This window comes from Giraffa tippelskirchi, chromosome 1, assembly GCF_054371585.1.
Source record: "Giraffa tippelskirchi isolate mGirTip1 chromosome 1, T2T-mGirTip1v1.2.pri, whole genome shotgun sequence".
NCBI lineage: Eukaryota > Metazoa > Chordata > Mammalia > Artiodactyla > Giraffidae > Giraffa > Giraffa tippelskirchi.
Genome location: NC_137275.1, coordinates 87,836,255 through 87,853,931, shown reverse-complemented (window position 1 = coordinate 87,853,931; position 17,677 = coordinate 87,836,255). Strand labels below are relative to the sequence as shown.

At 39.7% G+C, this 17,677-nt stretch overlaps 1 protein-coding gene across 3 annotated transcripts in view; it reads left to right on the top strand.

Moving 5' to 3' along the window:
• Positions 1-17,677, top strand: part of MANBA (mannosidase beta) — a 129,197-nt gene that overhangs the window by 1,866 nt on the left and 109,654 nt on the right. For all 3 annotated transcript variants that reach the window (XM_081483134.1, XM_081483123.1, XM_081483114.1), the window contains exons 2-4: positions 7,455-7,549; positions 10,096-10,201; positions 12,190-12,360. In XM_081483134.1, coding sequence (XP_081339260.1) covers positions 7,455-7,549; positions 10,096-10,201; positions 12,190-12,360 — 372 coding nt within the window. The remainder of the gene's footprint in view (positions 1-7,454; positions 7,550-10,095; positions 10,202-12,189; positions 12,361-17,677) is intronic.

Here is a 17,677-nt window from a genome sequence, read left to right as displayed (position 1 = left end):
TAGATCTGTTAATAAATTCTTAGGAAAATTTTAAGTTTCAATAAGGTAGGTGTGGGCTTCCCTGATGGCTCAGTGGTAAAGAATCCGTCCACAGTGCAGGAGACGTTGGGTTGGAAAGATCCCCTGGAGAAGGAAATGGCTACCCACTGCAGTTTTCTTGCCTGGAGGATCCCATGGGCAGAGGAGCCTGGTGAGCTGCAATCCTTGGGGTGGCAAAGGAGTAGGACACAACTTACTGACTAAACAATAAGGTAAATGTAGGTCTTAAATGATAGTGAGATGAGAGATGGGGAGCTTTTGGTGATTGGGGAACTCTAGGACTATTGATAATAACCTACATCAAGTATCATGTTAAGTAATATGATGTTGTTATTCCACCTGCTTTATTATAACATCCATTTTTGGTGTTGACCACAGGAAATATTCTATAGCTTAGAGCAGACACTGGTCTAAATACGGTGTTTACATGAGAACTTGAAACATATCTTCTTGAAGTCATTCACCTAATTATCTCATAAATATTTATTTTGTACCTCCAAGCATTATTCTAGGTGCTTGGAATTGATAGCGTATGGTGAACCATGGATTCATGAACTCCAGAGAAGATTTAGCTCCTGGACCAGGGACCAGGCTTGATCACTCAGAGCTTTTGTGTAGCAGAGTTTTATTAACATGAAAAAGGGACAGAGAAAGCTTCTGACAGAGACATCAGAAGGGGGACCGAGAGTGCCCCTCTCGCTAGTCTTAGAAAGGGAGTTTTATACTTCTTTCACTTGGTCATTACAGTAAATCAAAAGAATGTCTAAAGGTTGTAGACCCACTCCTACAATATATATTTTAAGATAACAGGATTAGAACTAACAATAGAAAGATCTTACCAGACCCACTCCCATAATATACATTTTTAAGATGACAAGATTAGTCAGAAGGTTCTCAAGAAGGAGAAACATGTCCTCAAGCAAGATACATTGTTGTCATACAATCATTGGTACAGAGTTTAAGTGGTCATGTATGGATGTGAGAGTTGGGCTATAAAGAAAGCTGAGCACCGAAGAATTAATGGTTTTGAACTGTGGTGTTGGAGAAGACTCTTGAGAGTCCCTTGGACTGCAAGGAGATCCAACCAGTCCATCCTAAAGGAGATCAGTCCTGGGTATTCATTGGAAGGACTGATATTGAAGCTGAAACTCCAATACTTTGGCCACCTGATGCGAAGAGCTGACTCATTTGAAAAGACCCTGATGCTGGGAAAGATTGAGGGCAGAAGAAGAAGGGGATGACAGAAGATGAGATGGTTGGATGGCATCACTGACTCAATGGACATGGATTTGGGTGGACTGCGGGAGTTGGTGATGGACAGGGAGGCCTGGCGTGCTGCGGTTCATGGGGTCGCAGAGTCGGACACGACTGAAGGACTGAACTGAACTGAACAGAGTTTAAGGGAAAACATATCTTTGAGCAAGATGAGTTGTTTTGTTCTTCAATCATCAGCTCTGAGCTTAAAGAAAAAACATGTTTGTCCTTTTCTCCTCCTTGAGAACTGCAGACCCCTATCTTCTCCTAGAGAGCCCCAGACCACCCACTCCCACAATATATATCTTAAATTAATAAGAGTAGAGCTAACAATAGAAAGGTCTTACCAGATCCACTTCCACAACAAAAGTCTTGAGATAACAAGGTTAGTCAGAAAACCTTGTTAAGGAGAAACATGTCCTTGAGCAAGATACATTGTTATACTGACTAAAACAAAGCTTTGTAGAAAATAAGTTTGTCTTTTTCTCCTTGAGAGCCCCAGACCCCTTTCTCCTTCTCCAGGACTCTGGACCCCTTTCTCCTCCTCGGGGACCCTGGACTTCTTATCAGCCTACCCAGGAGTTGACTCTCAGAATCAAGTAGTGAAGAAAACAGTTTTTGTCGCAATAGACATTCTAGTGGAGGAGATAAATAATAAACAGATATTAATAGATAATATAGTGACAGCTGGTACACTGAAAAAAAAATAAGTCAGGTTAAAGGAAGAAAGAATGAAGGCTGGTTGGGAAAGTTTCTGTTTTTTAAAAAGTGGTTAAAGATAGCCATTTTGATAAAGATCTTCTGAGGAGATGAGTTTTAAGCCAAAGTGCACTTCCAGCAAAAAAAGGAAGAAAAGATGGCAGTGGGCAGAGGAGAGGCCTTGAGGCAGGAACATGCTTTGGGAGCTCCAGAAATAGCCAAAAGGCTAGTATGGCTGTAACCCTGTGACCTCGAGGGCAGGTGGATAAGTTCAAAGTAGGCATCTAGGGTAGATCGTGCAGGACTCAAAGTAGGCATCTAGGGTAGGCCATTGAGAAAAACTTTGGATTTTATTCTGCAATGATGGGGAAATTTTTTAGCTAAATTTTGCTTAGTAAACATTCTTATTTTCTTAGACAAATTTTTAGAAGTGTAATTGTTGATTCAAAAGAGTATGCATTTTTTTTCTTTTACTATATACATCTAAGTTCTCCATAAAAATTGTACCAGTTTTACACTCCCATCGTGACTTTATTAGAGTGCTTATTTTAAGTGCTAGATTTGAATATTATTTTAAAAAACAAAAATAGAAACAATTTACTTTCTAGTGAGGTTAACAATTTTTGTATCTTTATGTTATTTGTGATTCGGTATTACTCATTCCTATTTTTAATCTATTTTTCTATTGACTGTCTTTTAAAATATAGATTTTTTAGATCTCTTTCTATATATTTTCAAAGTTTCCCACGTATTAATGATATAGTTTATTATATAGATATTTTAAAGTTTTATATGTTGTAATCTTATAAACTTTTTTCTTTTATGATTGTTTCTGTCTTGGTATTATGCTTTGTAAGTAATCTTCTCTCTCCTAATTAAATAAATATTTATCTGTATTTTCTCCTTTCAGTGTTTTTGTTTCCTCTTTTGTATTTTTGTATTTAAAATTTTGATCCATTTGAGTTTTTCCAAATAATTAAGCAATTTTTTATATCCCATGATTTGAATGATTTCTCTTTTGTCCACTAATAAAACATTACTTTTATCATGCACAAAGTTCTCATATATTGATACAATTTTCTTATTCTCTCCTTTAAAATTCTTTTAAAAAGAATAATAAATGTTCAATACTTATTGTACAAAAATGATGCAGAGAAATATGAAATACGAAGTCAATCCCTGAGATGGTTTTGTAAGCTACTTCTTCATTTAAAATATATGATGAACATCTCTTTGTATCTATAAATGTCTATAAATATAGATCTTCAAAAAATAACTGCATAGACTCCATTATAAAGACTTCCTTACTCAAATCTACACTTAAAAATAGAAGAAAATATATTGATTGCAAAGAGTTGCACACGACTGAGCAACTGAGCACAAGCACATATTGAAAATACATTGTAAATACACGTACGCTACCAAAAACGGTAGGTACCAGATACAACGATTGGTACCTGATGGTATAAAAGTGTAGGTAAATCGAGAATGAGGCCCTGTAGTTCAGTTGAAAAAATGCAGACTTTGGCGTTGGGCTAAGTTTATTTCATCCCTGGATGTACTTCTGCTTTGTCATGGGACCTCAGGAAAGACACTTCACCCTTTGGAGCTTTAGTTTCTTCCACTATAAAATGGTATTTACTGCACATCTTTGTTATGAGGATAAGAGGAAATGAGTGACTATCTTGGAGGCTGCTGCTGCTGCTGCTGCTGCTAAGTCGCTTCAGTCGTGTCCGACTCTGTGCAACCCCATAGACGGCAGCCCACCAGGCTCCCCTGTCCCTGGGATTCTCCAGGCAAGAACACTGGAGTGGGTTGTCATTTCCTTCTCCAATGCATGCAAGTGAAAAGTGAAAGCAAGACCGCTCAGTCATGTCCGACTCTTAGCGACCCCATGGACTGTAGCCCACCAGGCTCCTCCATCCATGGGATTTTCCAGGCAAGAGTACTGGAGTGGGGTGCCACTGCCTTCTCCGTCTTGGAGGCTAATATAAAGTAAATGGTCAACAAGTGATACTCTTACTGTCTTTAGGGTTCATGGCTTTGTTTTAACAACTCAGTTACTTACATGGGTCCTTACTCATCAGAGGTAATGCTGAGCTGCTGTTTGCTTTAAACAAGACTCAGAATTTTAATATGAGCCAAGGAGATCAGACCACTCTGGAACCAAATTAAGTTGGTTGCTTAGCGTATGAAATATCTGTTATAAATGTAATGTGAGCCTCCACAACTTTTATTTTAGAGAGAGTAAGGTATTTGCCCTTAGAACAGTTTTTTAATAGGTTTTATTTATTTATTTATTTATTTGGAGCAATTTTAGATTCTCTGCAAAATTAAATGGATAATGCAGACAGTTCCCATATGTCCCCCACGCATGCACAGCTGCCCTACTTACCAACACCTCTTGTCAGAGTGGTACATTTGTTACCATCAATGGACCTTACAGTGACACATTGTTATTCCTGGAAGTCCATAATTTATATTACCATTCATTCTATGAATCTTGACAAATATATAATGATATATACCCACCATCATAGTATCATTCAAAATAGTTTCACTACCCTAAAGATCCTCTGTTCTCTACCTATTCATCCTTCTCTCCTCCTTTATCTCCGATATCCACTGATGCTTTTAGTGTCTCCATAGCTTTGCCTTTCCAGAACATCATATAATTGGCATCATATAATCTGTAGCCTTTCCAGATTGGCTTCTTTCAAGAAATAGGAAATATTTAGCATCTAAATTCTCCTTGTCTAGAAAAAATTTATCTGAGACGATTACCCCTTGGAGCTCAACATGCCGGTTCCTTCAAGGATCTGGGAGATAGGAAGCAGTCTTGAGCCATCCCCGAGGATGTTAGCAGGTTGAACCTTAGCAGGTTGAAGTGTTGCAACTACATTGGCCTTCACACCTTCCTTCTCCTGATATTTTTAGCTATATTGGATTAAGTCCGAAGTGTAGAGTTATAAATAGGGCTGGGTGGAGACACATGGGCAGGCTTATAATTAGGTGCCTCTTCAAACCTGTGTCCTTAACTATTTACTTCATGTTAGTTCAGTGGAGAGTGCCGGGCGCCGTGAGTGGGGAAAGAGAAGAAAAGGAAGTGGCGTGCCTCATTTAGCAGAACAAAAAGCTCCCGGGTTAACCAGACCTTCAAAGTCAGTTTGGTGATTATTGGTTGTTGTTAAATCTAGTCAACTGCTGATCGCCCCTGTGATATCAAACCGTTTCTTCCAGCCAGGAGCAGTTTCTGGTTGACACGTTTTCTTTCCATCTTGATACACACCCGGTGATGTTAGAGCACCTCTTACATTTTGTGCCCTGGGCAGGTGCCCAACTGGCTGTTGTCAATGGTCAGCCCTTACCTCTGTGGAACGTAGATAAAGCTGGCTTTTCCCTCTCAACTTGGAGTTGCAGTTCCCGAGGAAATCGCCGTTGGCCCTGGCCCAGTCAGAGGTGAGAAGCCCTCTGAGCCTGCACGGTGTCCCTCCGTATAGCTGTGGTGTTGTTCACAGACAGATGAACTGAAAAGCTTCTTGTACCATTCTGCCTCCTGCCTGGGAGCCCTCGCCAGGAAGGTAAAGGGTAGACAATGAGAAAGGGAAGGAGTATTATGGACGGGAGGAATTGGGGCTGGACCCTCAGATAGAATAGCATCTTTAAACAACAAGCAGGCCAGTCTTCTAAGGCAGAGGCTGATGAAGGGCCAGATATTATTAATACTGTTTTAGGTTTCATGGTCATTTGGTCTCTGTCATGTCTACTCAGCTCTGCTATTATAGCGTGAAAACTGCTGTATATAATTTACAAAGGAATGGACCTGTCTGTGCTCCTGTAAAACTTTACTGATACATGTCCATTCTTAGTTCACTGGCCACCCAAAAACAGTTAGTGAGCTGCATTAGGCCTGTGGGTTGTAGTTTGCAGACCTGGTCTAGGCTAGTACAGGAAACATGAAGTCTGTAAGTTTGATAACATGCTGCATGTATGTTCTCTTGAGAGATACTTTCTATGCTCACTTAGTAAAGCCGAGGGCTTCCCTGTTGGCTTGGATGGTAAAGAATCCCACTGCAATGCAGGAGACCCCGATTTGATTCCTGGGTTGGGAAGTTCCCCTGGAGAAGGGATAGATGACCCACTCAAGTATTCTTGGGCTTCCCTGGTGGCTCAGATGGTTAAGAATCCACCTGCAATGTGGAAGACCTGGCTTCGACCCCTGGGTTGGGAAGATCCCCTGGAGGAGGGCATGGCAGCCCACGCCAATATTCTTGCCTGGGGAATCCCCATAGACAGAGGAGCCTGACCTACAGTCCATGGGGTCACAAAGAGTTGGATACAACTGACCGACTAAGCATAGCATAGCATAGTAAAGCTGAGGGCTCCCCAGGTGGTGCTAGTGGTGAAGAACCCACTTGCCAATGCAGGAGACGTAAGAGATAAGAGACACGGGTTTAATCCCTGGATCGGGAAGATCCCCTGGAAGAGGGCATGGCAGCCCACTCCAGTATTCTTGCCTGGAGAATCCCATGGACAGAGGAGCCTAGTGGGCTACAGTCCATAGGGTTGCAAAGAGTTGGACACGGCTGAAATGACTTAGCATGCACGCACACACAGTAAGGCTGAGTGAAAAATAACTTTGTAAATGCAGAGTAAATCCAAGGAGTGGGGAGTTTGGCTGATCTTTGGGCAACAGAGAAGCATTTCCCCAGGGAAGCCAGCTGGGATAGTGGCAGCAAAATGCAAAGTGAGAACCAGAGGGCAGTGAGTGCCTGATGGCGTCACACCATTGAAAGTGCTGCCATTCATTCTCTGCTATGACCTTGCAGGTTCTGTGTTTGGTTTTAACAGGGGAACCCAATCTTCATCTCCACATCTGTGGAGAACCCGGTCTTCATCTCCACATCTCCACATCTCCACATATTTCTTTGGTAATGAAACTATGTGTGTGCTAGTTGCTTAGTCATGTCCGACTCTTTGCAACCCCGTGGACTGTAACCCACCAGGCTCCTCTGTCCCTGGGATTCTCCAAGTAAGAATACTGGAGTGTGTTGCCATGCCCTACTCCAGGGGATCTTCCTGACCCAGGGATTGAATTCAGGTCTCTGGCACTGCAGGCAGATTCTTTGCCATCTGAGCCAATAGGGAAGCCCTAATGAAACTGTAATATTATATCTCAGCGTGCTTTCATTTCAGGTATTATGTTAGACTTTTACATTTAAAAATATTTTTAGTATTTTTAGGATGCTAATGCCATGGCAACTTTGTTTGAAAGGTAATGGTCTCTTAAACAGATGGAGCTTTAGCCTTGAGGATGGGATGGGCCAGCACATGAAATGCTTGCAATCCCAAGAGTTCATTGATTTTTAGGTAATAAATAACTATCATTACTAGTTTATTTCATATTTATTTAATTAATTATTTTTTCATATTTAATCACCTACTGTATTTTTTATCAACAGGATCCTTACTACAGATTTAATAACCTTGACTACAGATGGATCGCCTTGGATAACTGGACCTATATCAAGAAATTTAAACTCCACTTTGATGTGAGGTACATATGTGTGTGTATCTATATTTATGTCTATGTCTGTTTATTCATTTATTATTATTATTATTTGAACTTTTCTTCTTTTTCTGTTTGCAGTAATCTTTTGTTTGTTTAGGTTACATTGTCATACTAAAGCCTGAACTATAAAAATGAAAATATGATTTATGTTTTGATTTGTATATGAGGATTGTGCCACTGATCATCAGTCACAGAATTATCTCTTAGTCAGTCATTTTTTTCCAGTGGTTATAATGGCGTCACCTAGACTTAGTTCTTTTATTTGCCTTTTCTTTTCCCTGCTCTCCCAGTAATCCATAAAGAGTATATATTTACAATATTGTCAAATAGGCTTAGAGATACATCATTTGTTTGATATAGTGTTAACCAGCCACAGAAACCATGGTATTGGCCTTATATTATATCATGAGGACACGAGGAAAGGCATGGTATAGTTTACAGTAATGTCCTATGTAGCAGAATGTAACCCAGTTATGTGTGTGCTGAGTTGCTCAGTCATATCCAACTCTTTGCAACCCCATGGACTGTAGACTGCCAGGCTCCTCTGTCCATGGAATTTTCCAGGCAAGAATACTGGAGTGAGTTGCTATTTCCTACTCCAGCAATCTTCCCGACCTAGGGACTGAACCTGTGTCTCCTGCATTGGCAGGCAGATTCTTTACCACTGGGCCAGCTTGGAAGCTTCAACCTAATTATATTAATATCTACCACCATTATTGCCAAATTAAAAAGAAACCCTCTGTCCTTTTAATATGACCTTTTTTTTTGAGGGGGGGGGTAATTAATCACTAGCTTCTTAAAAGAGAAATAAAGCCAGAAAATAGTGCTCAATATCATAGAGTTACAGTGTTCCAGACTCTTATTTCCAGCTAATACTTTAAATATCTCCAATGGGGGTCCTCTTTCATCTTGAACTCAACATTTAGTTAACCAATTGACTGTCCGACTTAAAGCTTGCATTAGATTCCACAACCTCATTGTTTCTCTTAATATAATATCATCTTCCCAATCTCCCATGCCCAAGGAGTTTTTGGCTTATCATATCTTTTCTTCATCTTCTTGTATTTGGTCTGTTTCTGAGTCCTGTTAATTTTTGCCTATCATTTCTCTTGATTCAGCCCCTGCCTCCTCATTTCTAAGTTTCCACCTTTGCCTAGGCCTTTATACCTGGCCTTTATACCTTTGCCTAGGCCTTAATACCTGGTGTTAGGCCTGTGCTACCTACTAAGATTTCTTGCTTTATCTTTTTATTCTCTAGTCTTCTGTATGTAGAAACATTAGATTCATCTCTTCCAAATTCTTATTTATTTTATTTTTTGGCTGCTCTGGGTCGCTATTGCTGTGCTCAGGCTTTCTTTATTGCTGTGGGAGTTACTCTCAAGTTGCGATGTGCAGGCTTCTCATTGCCATGGCTTCTCTTGTTGCAGATCACGGGCTCTGGGCTTCAGCAGTTGTGGTACATGGGCTTAGTTGCCCCGATGCATGTGGAATCTTCCTGGACCAGGGATTGAACCAGTTAGGCAAATTCTTAACCACTTGACCTCCAGGAAAGCCCCCAAATGTTTATTTTACCATGACATTCTTGTTTAAGAATGAGAGTGTCTTCCTTTTGATTGGCAGATCAAGTTTAACCTTCTCTGCTTGTCTATGAAAATGCTGCTTACTGTTGCAAATCCTGTACCACTTCCTGCATCCCCATCCCCCCATTCCTCTCCCAGCCCTAGGCAACTGCTAATTTATTTTTTATCTCTATGCATTTTTCTCTTCTGGAAATCTCAAAGGAATGGAATTGTACAATATATACCTCCTTTATGACTGGCTTCTTTCACTTAGCATAATGATGTTTTCAAGTTCATCCGTGTTGTCATGTTCACCAGATACTATTTTATTGTATGAATATGCCACATTTTATTTATTTTGTTCTTCAAACTCTTCTTTTCTTCTTGAAGTCTTTCCTTATAACATAAACTCTGATATCACTTGTAGTCTATTCATCAAGACTATATCACAAAGTAGAAGAGATTGAAAGTTTTTTCTTTGTTTCCTGTGTTTTAGGCTTGAATGCTAAACAGATTTCAGATTCCTTGCATTCAGAGACTGTTTTAGTTCTCTGTAAGGCTTAGCAGAGTACTGGGCACATAATATTTACTCATAGATACTTGCTAGTTGGTTAATATGTTCTCTTAGTGTCAGTAAATGTAATAGTTTGTGAAAATGTTTTGTGTCTGTTATCAATATTGAACTTGATTCATATAAGAACTTTGTGAATTTCTAGGGAAAAAGTCAATGTATAGAAATTAGAAGTCATGCTCATGATTTGATAATGATTGAAATATTATCAAGAAAGTTAAACTGGATCACTCAATATAAAAATGTATTAAAGCAATATTTCTGAAAGCTTTATTGAAAATTGCCTTCCAAGAATGTTTATTTTCTCTGAAATATTTATTCCTTTCATTCTTAATAAAAAAAGACTAGTTATCTAAGTTAACGTTTTATACACCTTGTTTTAAAATCTTCTCTCTTTTTAGCAAATGGAGTAAAGTAAATTTGGTTTTTGAGGGTATCGATACAGTTGCAGTAGTCCTGCTCAACAGTGTTCCTGTTGGCAAAACAGACAACATGTTCAGAAGATACGTAAGTACAAAATGACATCAGGTTAAAAAGAACCACTGTTTGTATTTGTGTTCATTGTTATCATGAGCAGCAAGAACAAGTCCTCTGATGCAATGGGTAAGTTACTTTATCTCTCAGTTGCCATATTTGTTGAGTGATGAAGACACTCAAGCCCTATAGAATTATTGTGAGGATTTAATGAGTTAATTGTATAAAATGATTGGTTTAGTTTTTGGCACATAGGAAATGTTTGAAAATGCTGTTCCCTTCTCTGTTGTTTGGAATCCAGAGTTTCAAGGGAAATGACAGCTGACAAGCCATTTTTAAAAGAAAGTGTTCCTTCCTTTCTGGAAGTGTTACCTTAAGAGATTGTATCCTGATCTCCCTTCCCTGTCAAGGGTAGACTTTTCAAAACAAAAATAACTTATGACTTAGAAATACATGCTCTGCATACCAGAGGGTCAGTTATTATGAAGTATCTAGGAAATACTTGGCAATTCAAAGCCATATGTAAATAGCAAGAGCAGACTTTCCAGGACTAAACATAGTCTCTGTTTGCTCTGTTGGCCTAGGACCATCATCTCTCAGTAAAAATAGCAGGAGAAAACCTAGAAATCTACATTTGGGTAGGAGAATGTGATCAGTTATAACTGAAAGTTGGCAATTAAGTTATACAAGCTGGATTTAGAAAAGGCAGAGGAACCAGCAATCAAATTGCCGCCATCTGCTGGATCATAGAAAAAGCAAGGGAGTTCCAGAAAAACATCTACTTCTGCTTCATTGACTATGCCAAAGCCTTTGACTGTGTGGATCACTACAAACTGTGGAAAATTCTTCAAGAGATGGGAATACCAGATCATCTTACCTGCCTCCTGAAAAATCTGTATGCAGGTCAAGAAGCAACAGTTAGAACTGGACATGGAACAACAGACTGGTTCCAAATTGGGAAAGGAGTATGTCAAGGCTGTATGTTGTCACCCTGCATATTTAACTTATATGCAGAGTACATCATGAGAAACGCCGGGCTGGAAGAAGCACAAGCTGGAATCAAGATTGCCAGGAGAAATATCAATAACCTCAGATATGCAGATGACACCACCCTTATGGCAGAAAGTGACAAGAAACTAAAGAGCCTCTTGATGAGGGTGAAAGAGGAGAGTGAAAAAGTTGGCTTAAAACTCAACATTCAGAAAACTAAGATCATGGGATCCGGTCCCATCACTTCATGGGAAATAGATGGGGAAACAGTGGAAACAGTGGCAGACTTTATTTTTTTGGGCTCGAAAATCACTGCAGATGGTGACTGCAGCCATGAAATTAAAAGACACTTGCTCCTTGGAAGAAAAGCTATGACCAACCTAGCCTGCATATTAAAAAGTAGGGACATTACCTTGCCAACAGAGGTTCTTCTAGTCAATGGTATGGTTTTTCCAGTAGTCACGTATGGATGTGAGAGTTGGACCATAAAGAAAGCTGAGTGCCGAAGAATTGATGCTTTTGAACTGTGGTGTTGGAGAAGACTCTTGAGAGCCCCTTGGACTACAAGGAGATCCAACCAGTCTATCCTAAAGGAAGTCAGTCCTGAATATTCATTGGAAGGACTGATGTTGAAGCTGAAACTCCAATACTTTGGCCATCTGATGCAAAGAGCTGACTCATTTGAAAAGACTCTGATGCTGGGAAAGATTGAAGGCTGGAGAAGAAAGGGACGACAGAGGATGAGATGGTTGGATGGCATCATCGACTCAATGGACGTGAGTTTGAGTAAGCTCCGGGAGTCAGTGATGGACAGGGAGGCCTGGCGTGCTGCAGTTCATGGGGTCACCGAGAGTCAGACACGACTGAGCAACTGAACTGAACAAGTTATACTATCTTGGAGAAGTTCTTTCTTCAGCAAAAGGCTAGACCTAAAGATTTCAATTATTTTATGCATCTTTCATACATTCTGCCTATGTCTAAAATTTTATACACGAGGATGCTTTCATATTTGTTTTTTCTGTTTAATTTAGAGCTTTGATATTACACATGTGGTCGAAGCAGTGAACATCATTGCGGTGCGTTTCCAATCACCAGTGATCTATGCAAACCAGAGGAGTGAACTGCACACTGCCTACTGGGTGCCCCCCAGCTGCCCTCCACCCGTGCAAAACGGTGAATGCCATGTCAACTTTATTCGCAAGGTAAGGGTCTCACAGTGGCAGCGCTTTAGCCTTAAGGATGGGATGATTGTATATGAAATGCTTGTTTGAAGACTCCAATTGTATTTCAGAAGGTGGGCATCTCTCTCCTGCCCCTTAGTGGGATTTATAATAAAAATTAGAAATAAGAGCCAAAAGTTATATGAATTTTTGAGGAGAACTTTTCTTTCTAGGTTCCCTTCTTGAGGAGTACCTAAGAACTTAGATAACATTGGAAAAAGAAGAAAAATAGGTGACTGATAATGCACCTTTACAATTTTTATTTTGGCTATACCATGAGGCTTGCAGGATCTTTGTGTCTTGACCAGGGATCAAACCTAGGCCCCCTGCAGTGGAAGGCTGGAATCCTAACTAATGGACTGCCAGGGAATTCCCCCTTTACAATTTTTTTTTAAAGCACTTAGGTTTATCAAGCTTTACATCAGACTGTAGGGTTCATATTTATGAGCAATACTTGTTACTAGCCTTCTGCAACTGTTAATGTATTTGCTGATGTGCGATATTTTACTGCCAGGTTCTCGTAACATCTAACAAAAGATAACAAAGCCACAGGTGATTAATTTTCTTTGAGTCTGTACTCAATCTAGATAACTAATACAGGGATGAATTAGTATATTATGTCACACTTAGTTTTTAATTTTATTTTTATTTAAAAAAAGTTTAATTGTGGTAAAATACACATAACACAAAATTTACCATCTTAATTCTTTTAGGTATACATTCAGTAATATTAAATACATCCACATTGTGTGAAATCAGTGTCCAGACCTGTTTCATCTTGCAAAACAAACTCTATACTCATAAAAAAACAACCCCCCACTTTCCCCCAACTCTCAGCCCCTGGCAACCACCATCTTTCAGATTCTAGGAGTTTTAATCCTCTAGATACCTCATACCAGTAGAAACATACAATGTTTGTCTATTTGTGACTGACTTAGTTCACTTAAACAATCTTTTATAACCTAATTTTGGACGTGCTCTCATCGCCTCTATATTCTGTGAGTTAAAAGTGATTCATTGGGTCATATCATACCCAGATGTCAATATAATGTCTTCAAGGTTCATCTATGTTGTAGCACATGCCAGAATTTCCTTCCTTTTTAAAGGCTGACTAATATTCCATTGTATATACATACCACAGATGCCTAAAGCTCATTGTGTCCAACACTGCACTTGGGATCTAAACCCTGCTCCAAGGGCTCTCTGTCTCACTGAATGGAGTACCATTTGCAGCAGTTGCTCAAATCAGAAACCTCAGAGTTATTTTTGATACCTCCCTGTCTCTTTTTTAAAAGAGATCCAGAAGTCCTTTTGATGATGTGGATGTTACCTTTTTAGTAGTTCCTGAATCTGCTCATGCTTCATTTCTACTCCCACACTTGGGTTCTATCTGTTACCATTTCTTGCATCAGGTATTGCTCTGGTTGCACAACTGGTACCCAATGACCTCGTTTGCCTCACTCCAATTAATTTGCCCAAGGAACAGCCAGAGTGTTCCTTTCAGATAAAAATCATCGTGGCACCCCCCCACCCCCCTTGAAACTCTTCAACAGTTTCTCATTGCTTTTAGGCTAAAGTCCAAAGTTCTTAGCCAAGTTTGGCCTGTGTGCCCACTGTTCTAGTCTCCTGCTCATCTCTTCCCACTGTTTTCATTTCCTGGAATGCACCACGTTCTCTAGCATCTTGAGGACTTCATACATGCTCTTCCTTCTGAAAGGATGCCTTCACTCCCTCTCCCCTAAACACACTGGACAAGTGGTACTCACCTTTCAAGTCTCCATTTAAAAGTCACTGTTATTCAGGGGAACTTGTCTTGACACCATTATATGTTTTCTGTCTATTTCCTTTATGACTATTTGTTCAATTTGTTTCCTTTATTTTCTTTTGTGACTATTTGTTCAGTGCCTGAATCTCTTGCTAAATACTGTGAGTGCTGTAAGCAGAAGGACTGTTTCTGTTTGGTATGTTAATACACTCCCAGCCTGAAACAGAGAGAGCACTGCACAGATATTTTTGAATAAGTGAAAACTTTTATTTGGAGAGATTATATGAATTAGAGTGATGTATAACTCTTGCTGGGGAAAATAATCTGCCTTATAAGATGGTGAATATTTTTGCCCTCCTCCTTCTCTCTATCCCTAGTAAAATAATTACATATCTGAACTTGAAAACCCTGCAATAACTATCTCCAAGATGATCTTCATTCTGAACATGAGAATCTGATCCTTAAGTCCTGATTTTATATGAATGCGGATGCTGTGAAGTGGTTTTAGTTCTTTGTTTTTCTCTGAATGGAAACTAAATTATCTCTGCTTTAGATAAGTACAGAACTTAGGAAATAATATCAAATGCTTAAATGAGAACAGTGTGGCCAGATACTTAGGCTCTATTCTGCAAGTGCTCCCTTCAGGAAGATCTCAGTACTTCCTCTGGTTCTTGTTCTCTTTTAAAAGCTTAACTCAGCCTCACACATTTTAATTGACGGTGTTTTGGAATTTTTTTTTCTTTTAAGAAGCGGAAGTTAGAAAAATTCTGCTCTGGTTACCTGTGTCAGTGTTCAAAGTCTTTTTTTTTTCTTTCTTTTTTTAATGAAGTGATGAGACTGGATGGCATGATTTTAGTTTTTGAATGTTGAGGGCTTTTTTTTTTTCTTTTTTCTTGCTATTTTATTTTTTTCTACTTTCAAAAATTTATTTATTTTTAATTGAAGGGTAATTGCAATATTCCCATTTGAATGCAGAGTTCCAAAGAATAGCAAGGAGAGATAAGAAAGCCTTCCTCAGTGATCAATGCAAAGAAATAGAGGAAAACAACAGAATGGGAAAGACTAGAGATCTCGTCAAGAAAATTAGGGATACCAAGGGAACATTTCATGCAAAGATGGGCTCGATAAAGGACAGAAATGGTATGGATCTTCACGACCCAGATAATCACGATGGTGTGATCACTCGCCTAGAGCCAGACATCCTGGAATGTGAAGTCAAGTGGGCCTTAGGAAGCATCACTATGAACAAAGCTAATGGAGGTGATGGAAATCCAGTTGAGCTATTTCAAATCCTAAAAGATGATGCTGTGAAAGTGCTGCACTCAATATGCCAGCAAATTTGGAAAACTCAGCAGTGGCCACAGGACTGGAAAAGGTCAGTTTTCATTCCAATCCCAAAGAAAGGCAATGCCAAAGAATGCTCAAACTACCGCACAATTGCACTCATCTCACACGTTAGTAAAGTAAAGCTTAAAATTCTCCAAGCCAGGCTTCAGCAATACGTGCGCCATGAACTTCCAGATGTTCAAGCTGGTTTTAGAAAAGGTGGAAGAACCAGAGATCAAATTGCCAACATCCGCTGGATCATCGAAAAAGCAAGAGAGTTCCAGAAAAACATCTATTTCTGCTTTATTGACTATGCCAAAGCTTTTGACTGTGTGAATCACAATAAACTGTGGAAAATTCTGAAAGAGATGAGAATACCAGACCACCTGACCTGTCTCTTGAGAAACCTGTATGCAGGTCTGGAAGCAACAGTTAGAACTGAACATGGAACAACAGACTGGTTCCAAATAGGAAAAGGAGTACGTCAAGGCTGTATATTGTCACCCTGCTTATTTAACTTATATGCACAGTACATCATGAGAAACGCTGGGCTGGAAGAAGCACAAGCTGGAATCAAGATTGCTGGGAGAAATATCAGTAACCTCAGATATGCAGATGACATCACCCTTATGGCAGAAAGTGAAGAGGAACTAAAAAGCCTCTTGATGAAAGTGAGAGAGGAGAGTGAAAAAGTTGTCTTAAAGCTCAACATTCAGAAAACTAAGATCATAGCATCTGGTCCCATCATTTCATGGCAAATAGATGGGGAAACAGCAGAAACAGTAGCTGACTTTATTTTTGGGGGCTCCAAAATCACTGCAGATGGTGATTGCAGCCATGAAATTAAGACACTTACTCCTTGGAAGGAAAGGTATGACCAACCTAGATAGCATATTCAAAGCAGAGACATTACTTTGCCAACAAAGGTCCGTCTAGTCAAGGCTATGGTTTTTCCAGTGGTCATGTATGGATGTGAGAGTTGGACGGTGAAGAAAGCTGAGCGCCGAAGAATTGATGCTTTTGAACTGTGGTGTTGGAGAAGACTCTTGAGAGTCCCTTGGACTGCAAGAAGATCCAACTAGGCCATCCTAAAGGAGATCAGTCCTGGGTGTTCATTGGAAGGACTGATGTTGAAGCTGAAACTCCAATACTTTGGCTGCCTGATGCGAAGAGTTGACTCATTGGAAAAGAACTTGATACTAGGAAGGATTGGGAGCAGGAGGAGAAGGGGACGACAGAGGATGAGATGGCTGGATGGGATCCCTGACTCGATGGACATGAGTTTGGGTAAACTCCGGGAGTTGATGATGGACATGGAGGCCTGGCGTGCTGCAATTCATGGGGTCGCAAAGAGTCGGACACGACTGAGCGACTGAACTGAACTGAACTGACTTTCAAAAATTTATTTACTTTTAATTGAAGGGTAATTGCAATAGGTGTCTAATTTCTGAACTTATTATTTCTGGGATGTAAGTTCAGAACCTAGGACTTCTGAATTCATCCTGGAGGAAATAGGGGTTTGCAAGTGTAGCCAGTTTCTTAAGCCTGTTTATGCATATTTTTATCTTTCAGTTTCCTCATTTTTTATAGTTATTACTTTTTTTTTTATAGTTATTACATTTAGCTAGAGTAGTAGGTTCAGAGATATTTTGAAGAAATTTAAAGAGTATGTATTGGGTTGCTTCAGTATAATATGCTTTTGAAGGATAAATGTACATAATTAGATTTTATAGTCCTGGAACTTTTCTACCAAATTTAACTATGTTGCCCAGGTTGATAGATTAGTTATTGTATTAAATTATCTATTGCTATGTAACAATTATATCAAAACTTATCAGCTTAGAACAACATTTATTATCACAGTTTCTGTCAGCCAGAAATACAGGTGTGTCTTAGCTGGGTACTTCTGGCTCAAGGTCACTCATGAGGTTACTGACAACTCTGGACGGGGGCTGCAGTCACTTTAAGCCTGGGTGAGGCCTGCCTAAGCTCCACCATGCACTTATTGGGGGACCTCAGATGGGCCTCCAGGCTTACTCATGTGGGCCTCTTCCAGAACTGCCTCGCAGCATCGCAGCCAACTGTCCTCATGGCCAAGAGAGAGCTGAGTGAGCACCTAAGACAGAAGGTACAGTCTTTTATAACATAATTTTGGACATGCTCTCATCGCTGCTGTATTCTGTTGGTTAAAAGTGATTCATTAGGTCA